Raw genomic sequence first — 17620 nt, 5'->3', positions numbered from 1 at the left:
CCGCGCCAGCCGATGCCTCGTCCGTTCGGCGGGGCGGCCGCTGACAGCGTTATCGGCCTGGCAGCCTGAAGACCGCCATTAAGCTCTGGCAATGGGGCTTTCTGTGGGCCGCCTTGACGTCAGCCGTTTCGAACATTTGGCGGCTACTTGATGTTCTCGTTTGAAGGGTAATTTTTAGTGAGCCGCATGTCCTTTTCCTCTGGCTCTGTCTCTCTCTCCCACCCCCTCTTCCTCTCTCCCCCCTCTCCTTTTCTTTCTCTGTCTCACTCTGTATTTATCTGTTTTTTGTATTTATCTTCACCTCCTTGCTTCTTGTTCCCACGCGTCTTACTTTAGTTCATCTGCGGTTTCATTCAAATTAGCTTCATTGGTGTGGTAATCAACAAACTTGTGCTGCTTGAACCTTTTTCAAGACAGCGTGTAGCCTGCAGGAAACAGTGAGTCTGTATGGATACTGTACTTACTTACACAATTAAAGTATCCCCCAGACAGCCATTTCCTTTCTTGGAGAGGGAAAAAAAAAAGAAGAAAAAAATCAACTTTGCTTTTCTGTTTGAACAGCAAAAACACCCATTTCTCTCTCTCTCTCTCTCTCTCTCCCCCCCCCCCCTCCTGAGTCCATCTCTCATTCTGTGTTTTTGTTAGAGCTGAGTGTGACGAAGGTGCTCAGCAGTAACAGCCTTTGCGGACCTCTAAGCCTCCACCGAACTCAGTGAAGAATAGCAGAGGGCTGTTATTTGCGGAGCGTTCTATGGTTCAGACATGTTTTTGCCTTTGCCGTGAATTAGTCCTTAAGCTTGTCCTTGTCTGCGCCTGTGAGCGCACGGGATCCGGCCTCCCCTGTCTTTTGGGCAACACTGATAGCGATGCAGATGCTGAGGCGCGGTCGGCGTGTGTTGTCACACGACCGGGCAGCAGCTCTTCCCTGGCCTTGTGCGTCTGGGGGCCCTCGCTGCTGGGGGGCTTTATGACAAACAGGTGTGGACTGCGCTTCATTAGGCCAGCCCCTCAGATGAAGGCCCTTTCTGTGCTAGAAAGGGCACTGCCCCCAATAAGCACCCTTTATGGCCGCCTTTGGGCTTGCTTACGTAACCCAGGAAATGGCCTCCCGTCGCCCCCTCGACGGTCTGCGTTCCTCCCTGTAGTCGCAGCGCTGGACTGCCTCGTGGTCTTCAGCTCTTCCTCTGGCCCGGCGAGGTGTAGCGCTGCCGTGTCGACACACATTCAGAGATAAGTGTCGCTCTTGCCGTGGATGTCACAGCGCGGGGGGGGGGGGGGGGGGGGGGGAGCGGGGGGGTGTGGGGGGTGGCGCGGGAAACGAGCGCAGGCAGAGCGGCGGAGAGGCGCAGCTGCTGTCACCCTTTTGCGTGTGGCACTTCCTTCCTGCCCCAACGTCTTGTTTTCGCCTCGCTCTGCAGAGCGGAAGGAGCGCATGAACGCGGGCGTATTTTTTTAAACTTAGCCGGGCCCCGCGCACCCCCCCTCCCTCCCTCCCTCCCTCCCTCCCTCCCTCCTCGCCCCCTCCTAGGAATGGAATGAGCCAGTTCCTCATCGCACCTATCAGAACCGTGCGGCCCCCGCCCTCCTCCTCCTCCTCCTCCTCTCTTTTCCCTCTTTCTGCTCGGCTCCTCCCTGAAGAACACCTTATGCTAATGCACCCGCTACCGGAGCGAGCGGTGATCTCTGTTTACACAGCGAGCTGACTTTGGCTGCCGCTCTTACTGTGTTCAAACAAGGGGTGTGTGTGTGAGAGTGCACACAGTGTGCAGGGAGGGGGGGGGGGGCAGGGGGGAGCCTGTGTGTGTGTGTGTGTGTGTGTGTGTGTGTGGGGGAGTAAGTGTGGCTTTGTGCTGCTAAACGGTGCAACTCTAGCAGGGGAAGAGAGCGTTTCATTCAGAGCGGGGAGGAGCAGCGTAAGAGGAGAGCGCTTGATTTGTTGTGGAAGTTCAAATAACTTGCTCTCTGTCCCCTCTCTCTTCTCATGCTCTTATTCACCGCTGGAGAAAGAGAGAGAGAGAGAGAGAGAGAAAGAGAGGGAGCGGGGGCACACAAAGGAGGAGGGACCCGTTTGGAAAAAGAGACGAAGGGATGGCCGTGTGTGCAGTCACACACCGGTAAGGGGAGCAGACTTCTGTTTCTGAAGAGGCGCGGGGTCGGAACTGAACTCAAACTGACCTGGATTATAGTTTGGTTCCCTTCAGAGAGAGATGCTTATTGCTGCGAGAAAGTAACTTAAGATTGGAGATTTTTTATTTGGTGAATTTTTTTTAAATAACAAAAAAAAAGCCGCTGAAATTTGCGCTTGGACGCTGTTGAGAGGGATGATGGAGCTGGAACAGAAGACCAGCGAGCCTTGCCTGTCCCCGGCTGCCTTCGTCGACCAGGTGCAGTACTCCAACATACTGGAGGGCAGATTCAAGCAGCTGCAAGGTAAGAGCAGGGTAGCCTACTGCCGCCCATTACGGGAACCTCTGTGCATCGAGGGGTGGCTTTCAGTCTCACTCATGCCTGTATCAGCCGGCACCGAGCCCCTCTCTCTCGCCCGCGCCGTGAGGTCTCTCCTGGGGAAACCCGGCTGGAGGGGGGGCAGGAACGGGGGCCAGTAGCGTGAAAATTAGCCCAGGACGTGGTATTTTTACTCCTCTTCTGGGTCACCGTGGACCCCTCTCCTGGAGACTAGCTCCCAATTCGGGCTGAGGCACTTCTGAGCTTGCTTCCGAAACGGGCAGTGCTCCAGATCTGGATTCTGATAGGAGCGCGGCGGTGGAGTTTTCTCACCCGTCTGCTGTACGCTCTTCCCTTCATCACAATGAGAGAGATAAGAAAGAGAGACAGAGAGAAATACAAAGTGCAGTATTTCTTGGAAAGTTGGCAAAAAAAACTGAGAGACTTGTATCTGTTTATGTCTGAACATGAGCCGACCGTTTTATTCTGCTAGTTCTAGAACCGCAACCACCTCAGACAGCTCCCTCTCTGCTGTTGTTATTTGTTTATTTTGTAATCAACCAGAAAATGTGTGCGAGTTGTTAAAATTGAGCGATGAAGTGCTATCCTTGTGTTTGGGAGGTTTTGAATACCTCAGGGCTGTGCGTCGCGTTAGGTTGCGGTTTCAATTTGACGCATCCCTTAAACTGAACCGTGGGGAACCCCCCCTCTCCGTCAGTTTTGTGAGCTATAAACAAAAAGTGTGCTGCCCACAGGAAACCTTACCCAAGCAAAATTTCTGTGGAAACAGATATGGGTTTTGTCTACGAAAAGCGAAGCGCGAGTTTCGTGCGTGAGCGATCCGCGGCTGTGCAGGGGCGGTTTGTTTGTGTCCTGGTTGTGTGATGAACTCGCGGGCGCGCGGCTCAGTCCGGCAGCGAGAGGGGGCCCCCCTCCTGACGCGGGCCGTTAATCAGAGCTCCGCTCGCGGGTTCGTGACACACACACCGGAGCTTTGTCGGTGGGAGGACCTGGGTAATGTAGCCGCCGTGGGCTGCTCTGCGTCCTCGCCGGCGTTCGCACGCCCGGGACGAGAGGCCCTTGAGAGAGGCGCGCTGTAGACCGCGGAGGAGTTCGCGCCCCTTAAATCATTACGTGCTAATTCACGGTCATTACGCTTCATCTGCGGCTTAAGGGCCAACATCCAGAGGGCGGCTGAAAACGTCCGCTTCTGGCTTTATCCTCTTATCGTCAGCGGCCGTAAAGAGGAGGGGAGTTCTGGGAAAAAAGCTGGAAGTGCCAGCAAAATTTTTTTTTTTTTAAAAGCGCTCTTTGTTTCTTTCTTTGAGTGTAGTTGCTTCGACCCCCCAATTATTTCGGAACAGAACGAGACCGGTCTCCTTTCGATGGTCCGTTGAAAGGGCAGGCTCTGGAATAAACGCCACTGATGTCACCGTATTCGTTTGACTTGGGGGGGGGGGGGGGATGTTTGTTCTCCGAGAGGTTTGCCGTGATAACGGCGGCCCGTCCGCCATCTGCTCGCAGGAAGCCGGAGGTGCGAGGGAGCGCACGCGGCGTTCAGAGCCGCGTCCCATGCCCATGGCGTTGAGCGGGGCACTGATCGCGCTGCTGCAGGGTCTCCCCTGTGGACCCCGCAGCCCGCTGGGTCACAGCGGACATCTGCCCCAGTTCATTCGTCATGCACCTCATCTGTGCCCCTTTAGGGTCCTAAAAGAGCGGTCCCGTTCAACTTTCACATATAGCTTCCATTCGACGGCTGAAAGGTGTTTAGCCTGAGTACTTTGCCGGGAGAACTGCGGGGCTTCGCCTGGGTGTCAGAACCATGCGGTTTAGGGTCCGGCTACTTAGCGGCCGTGTCACGCCGAAATGTCAAAACAGATGCATCCTGGGATTGCCCTTCCCGCAGCGCCTGCTCGGGGTGTCGGGTTTTACTCTCTTTCATTACATTACATTACATTACAGGCATTTAGCAGACGCTCTTATCCAGAGCGACTTACACAACTTTTACATAGCATTTTACCTTGTATCCATTTATACAGCTGGATATATACTGAAGCAATGCAGGTTAAGTACCTTGCTCAAGGGTACAACGGCAGTGTCCTTACCCGGGAATCGAACCTATGACCTTTCGGTTACAAGCCCAGTTCCTTACCCACTGTGCTACACTCCGTCCGACTTTCACTCTGTCTCTCTCCATCTCTCTCCGTCTCTCTGACGTGATGCTCCACCGGGCGTGGCGTAGCACTAAGAGTGCGTGGCTCTCGTCAGCCTCCGGAGGGGTCCCTGCGTTCGGATCCCAGCTGGCGCGTTCGAGCGGGGCACTTAAAAAATTTTTTTTATTTTTTTTAAAATTTTTTTATTTTTACATTTCTCCCTCGCAGTCCCACTTTATAAGTGGGTCACGGCGCAAAATTACGAGAGTTTTAAAATTGCCTCAGGAGCAGAGGTGGGTAACCCGGCTTCAAAGAGTAAAAAGACTGACCATGTATTTGCACCACCACCATGCACTAAGCCAGCTGATTACGATAATTAGTTCTCCTACCCTGGTGAAGAGTTATGCTAATTAGAATCAGCTGGTTTAGTGCATGGTGGTGGAGCAAATACATGGTCAGTCTTTTTACTCTTTGAAGCCGGGTTACCCACCTCTGCTCAGGAGCCCGGGGCCCGCAGGACGGGACGGGACGGGGCGTAACGAGGCAGAGCAGCACCCCGCCGTGTTCCTTCAAGAGCTCCGCGGGGCGCGGAGACGGCTCCCCTCCTCCCGCTCCGCAGTCAGAGGCCGCCGGAGAGACTCGGGGGCCGGTTTCCCGCGGAGCCGCAAGGCGCCCGGGGGCCGCGCCGCGTTAGCCGTTAGCGTCACGCGGCTCTTCCGTGACCCGCCGCTCGCCGCTCTTCTGCGACCGCCCCTGCTGCGGGGCGAGGCAAGCAGAAATGCCCCACCTGAAATGTCAGCCCTCCGCCGTGACCTCGGCCCCGCGGGGGGCTGCTCGGCAACAACAGAGGGCTCTGTCAGGCCGTCCCGCGTGTTTACATCGCTGCTCGGGTTTCCACGCTCGCCTGCGCCGGTTCACTGCCAGACTTTTGACCTTTAATTCTTTACTGTATCATCGCTTTCTCAAGCATTTCTTTTTTTTTTTTTTCTTCTGCCTTTTTAATTTCCCATAACAAAATAATCAGAATAAAATATTTATGTTTTATAAAAATGTCGATAATTTAAGTGAACACCACGCCAGTTGCCACACATGTGGCTTGTTTGCAGAAGCGGAAGTGTCGTAGCGATGTTCAGTTGTTTTGGTCAGTTTCTATTGCAGTGAGTCAGCAGTGAGCTGAGGTGGAGGGTCATCAGCCCGTGTGCCAGTCACCCTCAGTACAGCCACGTCCTGCTTCTGTCCATCAGCCCCAGGGTTGCCAGCGGCAACTCGAAAGGCTGTTTACCGTGTTTGCCACTGAAAAGAGGGAAAAAGAAAGTGCGCTCTGCAGACTAAAAATAACTGGAGAGATTTGCATTTCCAGAACCTTCTGAGAACAACCTGCAAACTAACAAGGTGTTTTTGTGAAGAGAAAAACACCAAGTGCCGAGTCAGCACTAATTATTTCCAAACCGTAAATACCACAACAATGTGTCTGTTGATATTTCACAGTTACTGATAGTGGAGGTTAACAGTTCTTCAAACTGTTATGGTCACATGAACTGGGCTTGGTCACATTCATTTCAGTCACTGAATAAAACAAAAGAGTTTTATAAGAAATGGAGTCTATCTCTTCCTCTCAGATTCTAAATATCCTTCCATGGGCATGAGTTCAGTACTGCGAAAGCAGATGAACCATGTCAGTAACTAACTCTTTTGATTCATATACCATTATGAATAGTAGTGTAATAATAATAATAATAATAATAATAATAATAATAATGGAAAAGGCTGTCAGGTCTGCTAATTTTTCTTCCTCTCCTTGTAAAATGGGATTTTAGACTTGTTTGAGAAAACATTACATGCATTTTCTCTCCCTTGTGCTCCCCTCCTCAAACCCCTCTTTTGTGGCTCTTGTTGTGTGTGTGTGTGTGTGTGTGTGTGTGTGCATGCGCGCAAGCGTTTGTGGCCGTTGAGATGTATGTGTGCATTAGTGTTGCAATATGGAACTGTTAAACCAGTGCTGTTAAACCTGGCTGGTTGTATCTGCTCAGCGTTGTGTGGATGTGACGTCAGTGCGCACACAGTGGAATGCGAAGATAAGTGAGAGAGGCGAGGGATGAAAGCCTGCTCCGAATCGCCGTGCCCTCGCCTCACACACACCTCACCCCCCCGCCCCGTCTTTTACCTCACACACTCCTCGCCCCACATCCTGTCTTTCATTCTGCACAGAAAAGGCTGTTGCATTCACCGGTCATTGTGCTGAGTGGATAGTGTCTTCTGCCACTTTCAGTCAGTTCAGGCCACACTGGAACAGACTAGTCTGAAGATGTGTGAATTGGGGGGGACCTGCTGCAGGGCAAGGCGCTTGACCTTGTTGTTAAAATATCTTCTTCTGACTGTTAGGTCGCGTGTTCACACAAGTGTTGATAATCTTCATCATTCATAGACAGAGCTGTGAAACCCTCGGGGAGATGCTGCTATTTTAACCGAGTCACAAGCACGGCAATGCCACAGTATGATACACCGCCTCCCAGCGCTTAATATTTATCCTTTTTACAGGAGAGGATGGAGAGAAAGGGTAGCAGAAGAGATCCCAAATGTAGATCCACACTGTAGGCTGTAAATGAGGTCTGTCACTGTGTCCCTCTGCTGGGCTCATGCAGGAAGGTGCTGCCAGAGCTGGATTGCTCTATGTCTCACCTGTGACTGGTATTTACACACACAGATACACACTCACACAGACATGCACACACACACACACACACACACACATACACATACATACACGCACACATTATCATTTCTATCATTAATTGTACCTGCAAGCTTTACATCTGCAGGACTATGCTTTAAAAACAGACCAAAGCTGAATGTTAGGTGAAGTATTGCCCCCCCCCCACATACGCAGACAGGCGGGGTGGGGGGGAAGGAGGGGGTCACTACTGTTGTCAGTCTGGCGGGTTTGGCCCTGGCACGTCCTGCCCCATCCTCCTCCTTATCTGTTGTGGACCAGCTGCTGGCTTGCAGGAAGAGCAGAACCGTAGGGCGGGGAGTCTGAGTGGGGCTCTCCCTGCTCCTCCTGCAGGAAGAGGAGGTCTGTGGGGAGTCACAGCAGGGCTCTCCCTGCTCCTCCTGCAGGAAGAGGAGGACCATAGGGTGGGGAGTCACAGTGGGGGCACTCCCTGCTGCTCGTCGCACTGGCACCCCGCTGTCGGGGGTACGCTGAGGGGGGCGGCAGCGTGTGTGCCGGGGCCCCAAACCGGAGCAGGACTCTTCCAGCTCGTTCGGGTGTGATCACATGGCTGTTATGTGCAGCTGTGTGGGGCTGTTGAGCCTGGCAGTGGAACAGAAGATGCACATCATTCATTTTTCATTGTAACACAGTGTTACGTACAGCACACAATATAAAATACAGCACCAAAATGTAATGGCATAAAATATATAAATAAATAGAGTGTATACAAATAAAACAACGGTGCATTGCAGCTGCAATTGTTTAATACTTGACTGGGTTTCGGTGCGCTGGTTCTCAGTCATAAGCTATGGCTCAGGGCAGAATATTGGCTCTTCTTGATCTGTGAAGGGGAACAGAAACACAGTCATGATCAAGGGCGCGTGCATCAAACCCAGAATTAAGGGTAAGGCTGCCTGTCTGTCATGTGAATGTCCCACTGCGTTTACAAAATGACTGCGTTTGTCTCTTATTTAGTGCGTCCGTTATAATTGTGTATATACGTACCATATGTGCGGTTCATGTGTGTCTGAGCATGTGTGTACTTATGTGTCTGTGCTCTCCCTGCCCCCACTGTCAGGCCTCTGTAGCTCATCTACAACCTTACCAAACTCAGCTGTGTCTCTCCCCTTCTCATCTCCCTCCACTGGCTACCAATATCGGCCAGCGTCAGGTTCAAAACCATGGTACTAGCCTTTTGGGCAGCTAAAGGGACTACTCCGTTATATCTTCAAAAGATGGTCAGATCCTGCATAGCAGTCGGGTCTCTCTGGGCACCCGGCCCCTCCCCCACTACCCGCCTGCCCTTCTCAGCCGCTTTGCTTGTCTGTTCTGGTCCACCGGTGGTGAAATGGCGTCCCATTGCAGTCAGGGCAGCAGGAACCCTGCCCATCTTCTGACAGGCTGAACACTCTTCTCTTCAGACTCCACCGTGCCCCCCTGACCTTCTGTCCTCTTTGTTTCTTCTAGAATTTCCTCCTGGGATTGTCATTATTTGTTATAGTTGTGTAAATATAGGTCAGCTGTAGTGGCATTTACTTTTTGGTTTGTTTTCTTACTTTACATGTATCGATTATAAATGGGCGTTCTCTTCCTTCTTAAATTTTTTTATTTGTGATATGACTTTATAGTGTTGAGACCTAAGACCTGAACACTGATGTTTTCCACTCTTGTAGGTCACTCAGTGTGCATATGTGTGAATGTGTGTGTGTGCATGTGTGTGTGTATGCGTGTCTGTGCATGTGTGTGTGTGTGTGTGTGTGTGTGTGTGTTAATGAGTATCTTTGCAGTAGCCTCTAATGACAGACTTGGGCAGCAGGTCTTCAATTACAGGTGTCTTCTAAAAGCACTCATATTATTCCTGTGATGCGGATATTAAATAAACTCCCTCTTTGGGCCTCATTAAGCATTATGCTTATTTCCTGTTATGAGCTGAGCTACTGGTCCCATTTTACCTTTGCAGTTGTCAGTGTCATCCATTACTGGGATGTCATTTCTCTGTTTACACTGGCTGTTGCCATAAATGTGCAAAACGTGTTACTTGTTGTTCAGCTTTTATTTAACTGTATGGTGTAGCCTAAGGCTCTGTTTTTTTTGTTGCAAGAAAGGTGCATCAGTTTAGAGGTGTGAATGCATTAAGTTTATGTAACTAAGCTGTGTTTCAGCAACCTGCTCTTATTGTTTGAGAGAGTGCGTACTCATGTTTCAAGTAGGGAGGCTGAAATGTGTGTGTGTGCGTTAGAATTTGATCCCCAGTGTTGCTCTGTGTTTGGCTGGCTTGTCCAATCACAGTAAAGTTACACAGTAACCTTATTTCTCACCCTCTCTCCCCATGATTACTCTGGCTGCATAGGCAATTACCACATTATCTTAATTTTTATTTGCTATCAAAATCCCTTTTATAAACTAATCTGCTCTGCATAGATAAACAGCATATTGTATATTGTATTTCTCGCGGTAAAAAGTGACTGGCACACCCTGCATAGTCCAGCACACCCCTCATTAGCCACACAGCCTGTTAGCCTCTGGCGTGCATATTAGATATTGCAGTGTCTTACGGCAGCTTAGTGTGCGATCTCCTCCCGCTTCTGAACTGGAACCTAAGGTACGGTACGTTTCCCATGATCCTCTCTCCACGGGGCTTTTGACAGGTCACTAAAGTAGACATGCTGATTGATGGCTGCAGCCTATTAATTTAGTCTCCGGTGGAGATTCCCAGATGGACTGAAGGAAACAGGCCATTCGGAGTAAGGAGTCCCTGGACGGGGGTGGAGCCTCACGAGGCACTGAAATAAGGCTTTGGTGATATTAATGTGAGATATTAATACTTATTTTTAAGTCAGATCTATTCCCTTTTGGGACATTTTCATCGGAGGTTCAGATGGCTATTTTAATGTAGTTCCTGTGAGTGCAGGAACCTTCTGATTGCAAATTACATCCATTGACTATGAAGTGTATTATTTCTGCGCAAATGCTGCATGTTATACTTCCTGCTGTCTACTTCATACTTTTCTCCTGGTGGAAAACAGTATTGCAATATTTTTCAGTATGAGGATTTCTAACTTCAACATTTCCCTTAAAATCCTCCTTTTCGTTGTATGATTTTGTAAACCCATGTAATGAGGGTTACTTCAGTCATAATGCCTGGAACAAGAGTAAAAAGTACTTTTGTTTGTGGTACTGTACATAGCTACAGGTCATCTTGTGAGATTAATTTCTCCAGATGTCAGCAGACATACATACCATGTGAGATTTTTGTGGGATTTACAGTCTATGAATATGAAGTGTATTAAACAGATGTAGGCTACTTGCATTCCCAGGAATGTTGTGCAGTAATGTTGAGTCCATTCTTTTACATCCAGTCTCGCTATGCAATCATTAATAGTAAGGGCATGTGAACAGGAATATATGTCTGTAATCTGATGCTTTTTTATTATTGGTCCACAGTTGGTTAGTTGTCAGTAAAAACAGCATCCTGGGTATTCAAGGTAACATTTATGTTTTATGATTTTGTGATGTTTGCTTCCAACAGTACTGAAACATCACCACAGTTTTTTTTTTCTAATGAAGTATGTAAAATCCTGGCAGGGCTTTTGCACTGTTGTGTCTTTTGAGTGGATAACTGTGGTGCATCCAGGGATAGTACGGCCATCTCTCTCTTCCAGCCGGACTGCTGGATTGGCCGATAAGCCCCGCCAGCCTTGAACTGCTGAAGAATTTGGTTTGTTTGGGAAATAGCGGGAAGTTGATAAGGGGCAGATGGGTGCATGGCACCATGGGACGGGCTGCACCTGTGCCTCCCCCAATAGAGGGAATGTCAGGGGCCAAAGGAACGCTGGGAAAGTAGACACTGCTCATCTGGACAGTGTATCTGGATAACGTGGCCCAAGCTTTCAGTTGTTTGGAAATAAATAAATAATGTTAAAAAAAGCAAGGGATACAACGTGTATAATTAAAGTTTTTTTAATTAAGGGACAATCAGGAAGGAAATATTGTCTTTTCAAAAATGGAGGAACAAATGGCGACAGGAGGTGAAAGCGAGATTTGTCCTTGAATTCGTCTTTGTATAATGCACTGCAGCTGTCAGTGTCTTGACGGGCTTCGATGACTCAGGCGTGATGTCAGAACCCGGGCTGGAGAGAGAGTGTTGTGCATGCGAGCTCTCACGTTTGAGGTGAATGAGGACTCTTTGCTTGAGACGAGACAGTTATCATCTGATTCTCGACAGACGCGTCCTACGTGGGTCTGAAATGACTAGCCAGGCCAGTGATTGTAGTCTATGGCGTTAGAATAGCACAAACATCTTTGTGACATTAATCGAAACTCTGTCTGGGTTTCTTAACTTTGGAGAACCACCCTCAATGTACTTCGGGCAGCTTACAGATTCAACAGCACGAGGTGGAGAGAAGCATTAAAAGCCGAGGGCATGACCCTCCTTCTCAAATGTCTGCAAGCGCTCACTGGGCAACTGGGATTGTATTCGGATGACGAACCTATTATTACAGGGCCTGGTCACAGGAGATGACCATAGCCAGGGGTGTGTTAGACTTCCCCCCAACCCCCCCCCAACGTGCTACCTCAGGGTCTGGACCTGTTGCGACATGACCAGCGTCACCTGGAATGTGGCCCTGACTGCTGAGTGCTGTAATCCTCCTCAGGTGTGTCATTTACTGGGCTCTCCCTGCAGGCTGACTCCCCACCAGAGTGCCGCGGCATTGGCGCCATTGTATGGGTTTTTGCCTGAGTGTGTGTGTGTGTGTGTGCGCGCGCTCGTGCGTATCGCTTAGAGGCTAGTCTGACACTTGATGGTTCAGAATTAGAGGTGTTCGTTTCACAGAGACTGGAACCTAAACAAAGCGGGTGGATGAACCCTTCCTTCCATGTGAGAGATGTAGTTTGTAAAGTGTAACAGTGATGTATGTTTAAACACGAGGAAACAGGAAACACTGTTCTGGTCCTGGTTCTGGTCCTGGTCCTGCTCTTCTCTCACTGCTGTCATTTAACCCTGTAAGACTGGAACAAAGGACAGTTAGTCCTTGTGGCAAATGGAAAGCATGTGTAGAACAGTGTTAGTGTGTATATGTGTGTGTGTATCTGTGGACCATCAGATCATGGATTCCTGTTCCTTCTGTTCCCGCAGAAGACACCTATCTGTGTTTTTTTAGGTGAGAGAAGTGTGTCAGATTATTAATATGTGACTTCATCCCTACTTACGAACATACGCACACATGCTTTTGTTTGGAATTAATAAATGTCTGCAAATGTTTTTTTTGTTGGGGGGATAATTTGTTGAACTATAAATCTAAGAAATAGTAACCTTCCATCATCAAACTATTCTTCATTAGTTTCAGACTCATTTGCTGATTTTTTAATGAAGATATAAGTGAGTGAGTGAGTCAAAGTTAAAGACAAATTCTTGATTGAATCCAGGTCACAGTGGTTAAACTGAATGCCTTCTTTGTTTCAGTACTTTCCCTTTTTCAGCTGTGTATTTTAAGGTAGGCAGAATGAGTAAATCATTGAAGGTTTTAGTAACAATTTCCACACTGTTGTGCTGAATATCATTCCTCTCTTTAGGGGCTGGGGGAGGACGTTGAGTTTCTACAGTGCCATATTGTTTCAGCCAAGGGCGATCCAGCCGGAGTGATCAAGCGATAGGTTTCACTCCAAACCTGGAGAATTGCAGCTCTCATGGTTATAGAACAGCGTGAAAAACAACACTTCAGTTGGGTTGCTGCTTGTAAAGGGATACACAGTTGCTTTGGAGGGATAAAATGCCCAAAAATAAAATCATTCCAGAATGATTTTCAGGTGAAAAGTGGGCCATGGTCACATGGTCAAGGAAGTGAGCTTCAAAAACGCAGCCTGTTTTTGGCCGCTTGGTCGTGACAATGATACTGGGATTACCAGAAATTGATCTCGCTTGTTTTTCTGTGGTAAAAGCTGTTATGCTTCAAAACATCTATTGTTTGCCATAATCCTGAAAGTCTCAATTTCATCTGACATCATCTAAAGATTTCTGAAGCCCTGATCGGCAGTGCTCGTGAGATTAAGGTATACATTGGATGTTCTTCAGTGTGGAACTTCTGATTGGAATCTTCTAGTATCATCCCTGGTTGTTAATTTTGTCCAGTACCTAAGATTGCATGTCAGAAAGGAAAAGAGGAATTGAAAGAGCCTGTGATTCAAGTTTGGGTCTGTTCTGTTGCTTTTTTTCAAGGGACCAATTTAGGGATTACAGCTACAGTGAACTGCAAATGACAGGATGCTCCCCCCCCCAAGACTATGGTGCAGTATCACCTTGTCTGTCGCGCTTCTGTCGTCTTCACCTTTTGCCGATTTGTTTTTGTTTTCCTGTTTTCTCTCTGAACGTCGTAGCCTGGTGCCTCGGCTCGTTGTGCGTACAGCAGTGTTCGCTAAGCGCCCTACTTTCTGCAAATTTGGGCCGTAGGAATCGGAAGTGCTTCAGAGCACAGCTGCTGCCCCTGAAAGACGGTCTCCTTTATCGATTTCATCGCGTGAGAAAACCTTTTAATTGTGTAAAGTGAAAGGCAGAAACTTGACCTCAGCGGAGGGCTGCGTCACCTCTGTCTGTAGCGTGGAGGATAATGCATTCAGCTGAGATTCGCTGATGTCAGCCACAAAGGGTCATATATTCACTGCTTTCTACTGGGGTTTTTTTTTTTCGGGATAGACCTGGTCTCTGCGGGGACAGAGCCAAGCCTGGCAGTACATCTCATTTTTTGACCTCTCACAGTAAACTGCACTGACAAGCTCTTGGGTTGACCTCTCGTATTCTCTAACCTCTGTTTTCTGTGCAGAACTCAAACAATCTACAGCAAGTCAGGCTTATGCTATCTCAGCTAAGGTTTATACATATGTTCCTATAGACTAAATGCAACAGCCTTTGTGGCAAAGCACCATGCTCAAGCTTATAACATAAGCTCTACCCACACCACAGTCCTGTATCTGTCTCTGGTGGCTCACTATGCTAGGTATAATCTTCTGTAGGCTGTATTTGTTGACCCCAAAGTTGTGTCATTATTTCGTCTACCTCTACACACCCACTGAATGTGAGCTGTAGTGTGGGTGGGGCCAGGTCGCCATGGGGCTAATGGTTTCCAGGAGTAAGTGGGCTGGGCAGATCCATGGTCACAGTCTGGCACAGATCTGGCCTGGAATGCTCAATGCCTGCTGTGACTGAGAGAGGTCAAGGCTGCAGGGGGAGCCGGTCCTCACCAGCAGATAACGCCGCTAGCGCCGCTATCTTCCTGATAGCCTGACTCGGGAAAACTGTCTCACGGACGATAAGCCGCGCATCCAGGAATTTCATTTATTTCTTAATTGCCCCTCTCTATCTGATCATTTGCGTAAGACGCACGGCCCTTCCTCCACCGCGGTGCGTAAACAGCGTGAGAACTTTGTGCAACGTGAAGATTTAAGAACATTCCAGAGGCGGTTTTCTATTTGTCACACGCTGTGTGCTAGGGTCAGTCGCAATTTGTCAGGATAAAGGGCCTGGGTAAATTTTTTTGCGGTTCTATTTGGGGTCGGTTTGGATGTTGTGGTTGTAATGAGGAGCGAAGGGGAGAATTTGTATCTTTTTTTACGCTCACAGGGAAACGGCAACAGGATTGGCCTCAGAGAGACATGCACTGAGAATGGCCCTTGGCAAACTTGTTTATTGGCAAACATAGCTGCTGCACTTTAGATGTTAACAGACCAGAGGGTGCCCTGTCAGGCTTTCAAAAATAAAATGAAGTGAAGTACAGCCGTTTGAATTTGAAGCCCTGCATATGATTATACAGCCATTTGATTGTATCGTTTGTGTGTACGTGTCTTCAGTCCTGGTGTCTGTTCTTCAGTCCAGCTTTTTTTAACGTCACCCATTTCTGTTACTGGGAAATTTAAGTTATGTTGATAAGACATGTAGCGTCTGTCCAATCACAGCTGAATATTGCATTTATATTGTCCCTTTCATTGTATGAATTGCTGAAGTGGTACCTCACCCTAACTCTAAATACATATTTTTGCCTTTCAGTGTAGAGTAATTTGAATCTGCTGTCTACATATATATTTACACACTCCAAAATAGTGGGTGTTGCAAAAAATGTTGCAAAAATGTGCTGCTAGTAACTTATGACCAAATTGCTCAGCTACTATAAAACATATCTTTTAACACTGTGCTTGTATCTGAATGCCTTCTACACTCAAAAAAAATGAATAGGATTTACTTAATAAAATTATGGACAGAGGTTGCATGCAATTAAGTATACATGACTTTAACTGATGAAGTACTTGTTCTATTTTGGTATGCAATCAGTGTACATTATACTGCAAGAGAAAAATTACGCAGATTTAGGTGTACTGTTACTTCAAAGCATTTTACAGTGAAGGGAGGGAATTCAACTCAACCACCACCGCCTGTGTGTAGCACCCACCTGGGTAATGCACATCAGCCATTTTAAAACATAATGCTCACCACACGTCAGCTGGAATGGAGAGGGTGGGATTTATTTGCTAATTAAACAGGGGGGTGATCAGATGGCTGGACTGAGAGACAGATTGGGTATTTTGACAGGAAAATAGGGGAGTGCTCTTTAATGACCACCGCAGTGAATTAGAACCTTAGTTTGACATCTTATTTAAAAGGGTCATCGGTTTTCTCCTTGGTCCAGTAGAAAGACTGCCCTCTACTGGCCCACAATAGCAATGCCTGGCAGCAGCCTGCTTTTCCCAGCTGATCTGCCATCCAAGTAGGAACAAGGCCCAGACCCACTTTAGTCAGTCATAGTGCGGCACGGCTGCTGCTATCCTCTTATTCTGATGGTGTGAGCTCAGAGATGCCACATTAACCAGATTATCTCTCTCTTTAAGTCAAGGGTTAAGAATTAGGTAGTTGTAATCTTATTTGAAAGGCACTTTGAAGGCAGTGTATGACCAGTACTGTGTAGGTAAGTGCATAAATAAACCCTACCTGTCCTGCACAAAGTTCTCAGGAGAGCTCTGCTCAAAAAGGGAAAGAAGGGTCCCAGGCTCTGGGGCTGAATGCAGAACAGAACAGAAGCTTGTGCTAGCTGGCTGTGAGACCTTTGCACAGGGGGCCATGTTGGGACAGGGCAGTGAGGGGCAGCAGTCTGGGGTCCTTCGTTTTTTATGGCTGCTGGGTCTCGGGGGTGTGCTTCTCAAACCCATCAGCGTTTGATTGAGGTGGCTCTGCGTGCCGCAAGGGGTCTTCCTAAATCCCCACAGAGTGGCCGTCTAATCCCCGTAGTACCGCCATAAATCAGATCAGGATTACCGCCTCTCTGCCACGGGGGTAGCTGCTCCGGCCTTAAAAACCAGCCACCCACCTGTGAAGGGGTTTACCTCCGCCCTTCTGCTCTGCTGACCTCACGGGCCCCGCCACTGCATCCTCTGCTCGCCGCTCCTTTCCCATCTCTCAGCTGCGGACGATGGCGAGGTCACATCGCCTCCTCTGTCGATGGGCTATAAATCCCGTAAGATTTGTTTGGGGTTGATTTTGCGTGCCGCTGTTTTTGGCAAAAATACAGCAAGAAATGCGCTCTGCGATTTATTGGAACTCTATGGCTCTGCCTGTTGCTCTTGACAAACCCGTATTTTCCCGAATTGCATTTTCTGTCGAGAAGTGGAATGTTACATTTTGAAGCCTGAGTTGTTTTGATGAGAGAACCTGGAAGATAAATGGATGTGCGTTTTAGGGATTACTGTTGCTCTTATTCCTGCCTCAAGGGAAGAAAAACGGCAAAAATAAATTATGCATTGTTTGTACGTGCATGTACTAGTCAATTACCTGCATGATTGTGTACTTCCTGGCAGCATAAGGCTGTTGGAGTTGAGCCAGTTGTGGACCGCTTGAGTGGTGTGTGCCATTGAGTGGAATTAGATGGCAACACAGTCACATGACCAAGTGATGAGGTCACCTCATAGGTGACACGTTGAGCTGCTTATTCACTGCACCATATGTCAATATGTTTTCTGTGTACCAGATTCCCAGCTGACACATTAAATTTTTATAATGTCCTAGTAACATTTTGGAAGCGTTACCTTGTTTGCCAGGATGTTGGATAAACATTGTCAGAATTCTGTGTGTCAACTGAGCACTGATCTAGAGCTTCTGTCCAGGTACTATTCTGAAAGAGCTCCCAGCAGTGCCAGCAGCTCAACAGTTTTCCTTGGGCTGAAAACCCTTCTCTAAGCCACTAACTCAAAGATCCTAATGTCCAATGCACAAACATCAAATGATTTTTTAATTATTTTTTATTTCATAATTTGATATATAGTGCATAAT

The 17620-nt window shown here is 48.1% G+C and overlaps 1 protein-coding gene across 6 annotated transcripts in view; it reads left to right on the top strand.

The window, feature by feature from the left end:
• The window catches only part of LOC118235809 (spectrin beta chain, non-erythrocytic 1-like), a 68790-nt gene that overhangs the window by 22616 nt on the left and 28554 nt on the right, over positions 1–17620 (top strand). For 2 of the 6 annotated variants that reach the window (XM_035433640.1, XM_035433642.1), the window contains exon 1: positions 1809–2430. The exons of 3 other annotated variants lie outside the window; for them this stretch is intronic. In XM_035433640.1, coding sequence (XP_035289531.1) covers positions 2322–2430 — 109 coding nt within the window. In that variant the 5' untranslated portion in view covers positions 1809–2321. Of the gene's footprint in view, positions 1–1808; positions 2431–17620 lie in introns of those variants that run through there. One more of the 6 variants, XM_035433643.1, reaches the window with a different exon arrangement.

The sequence above is a fragment of the Anguilla anguilla genome, chromosome 9 (genome assembly GCF_013347855.1).
Source record: "Anguilla anguilla isolate fAngAng1 chromosome 9, fAngAng1.pri, whole genome shotgun sequence".
Taxonomy (NCBI): domain Eukaryota; kingdom Metazoa; phylum Chordata; class Actinopteri; order Anguilliformes; family Anguillidae; genus Anguilla; species Anguilla anguilla.
Note: the sequence above shows the minus strand (reverse complement) of the source record. Positions and strands in the feature narration are given on the sequence as shown.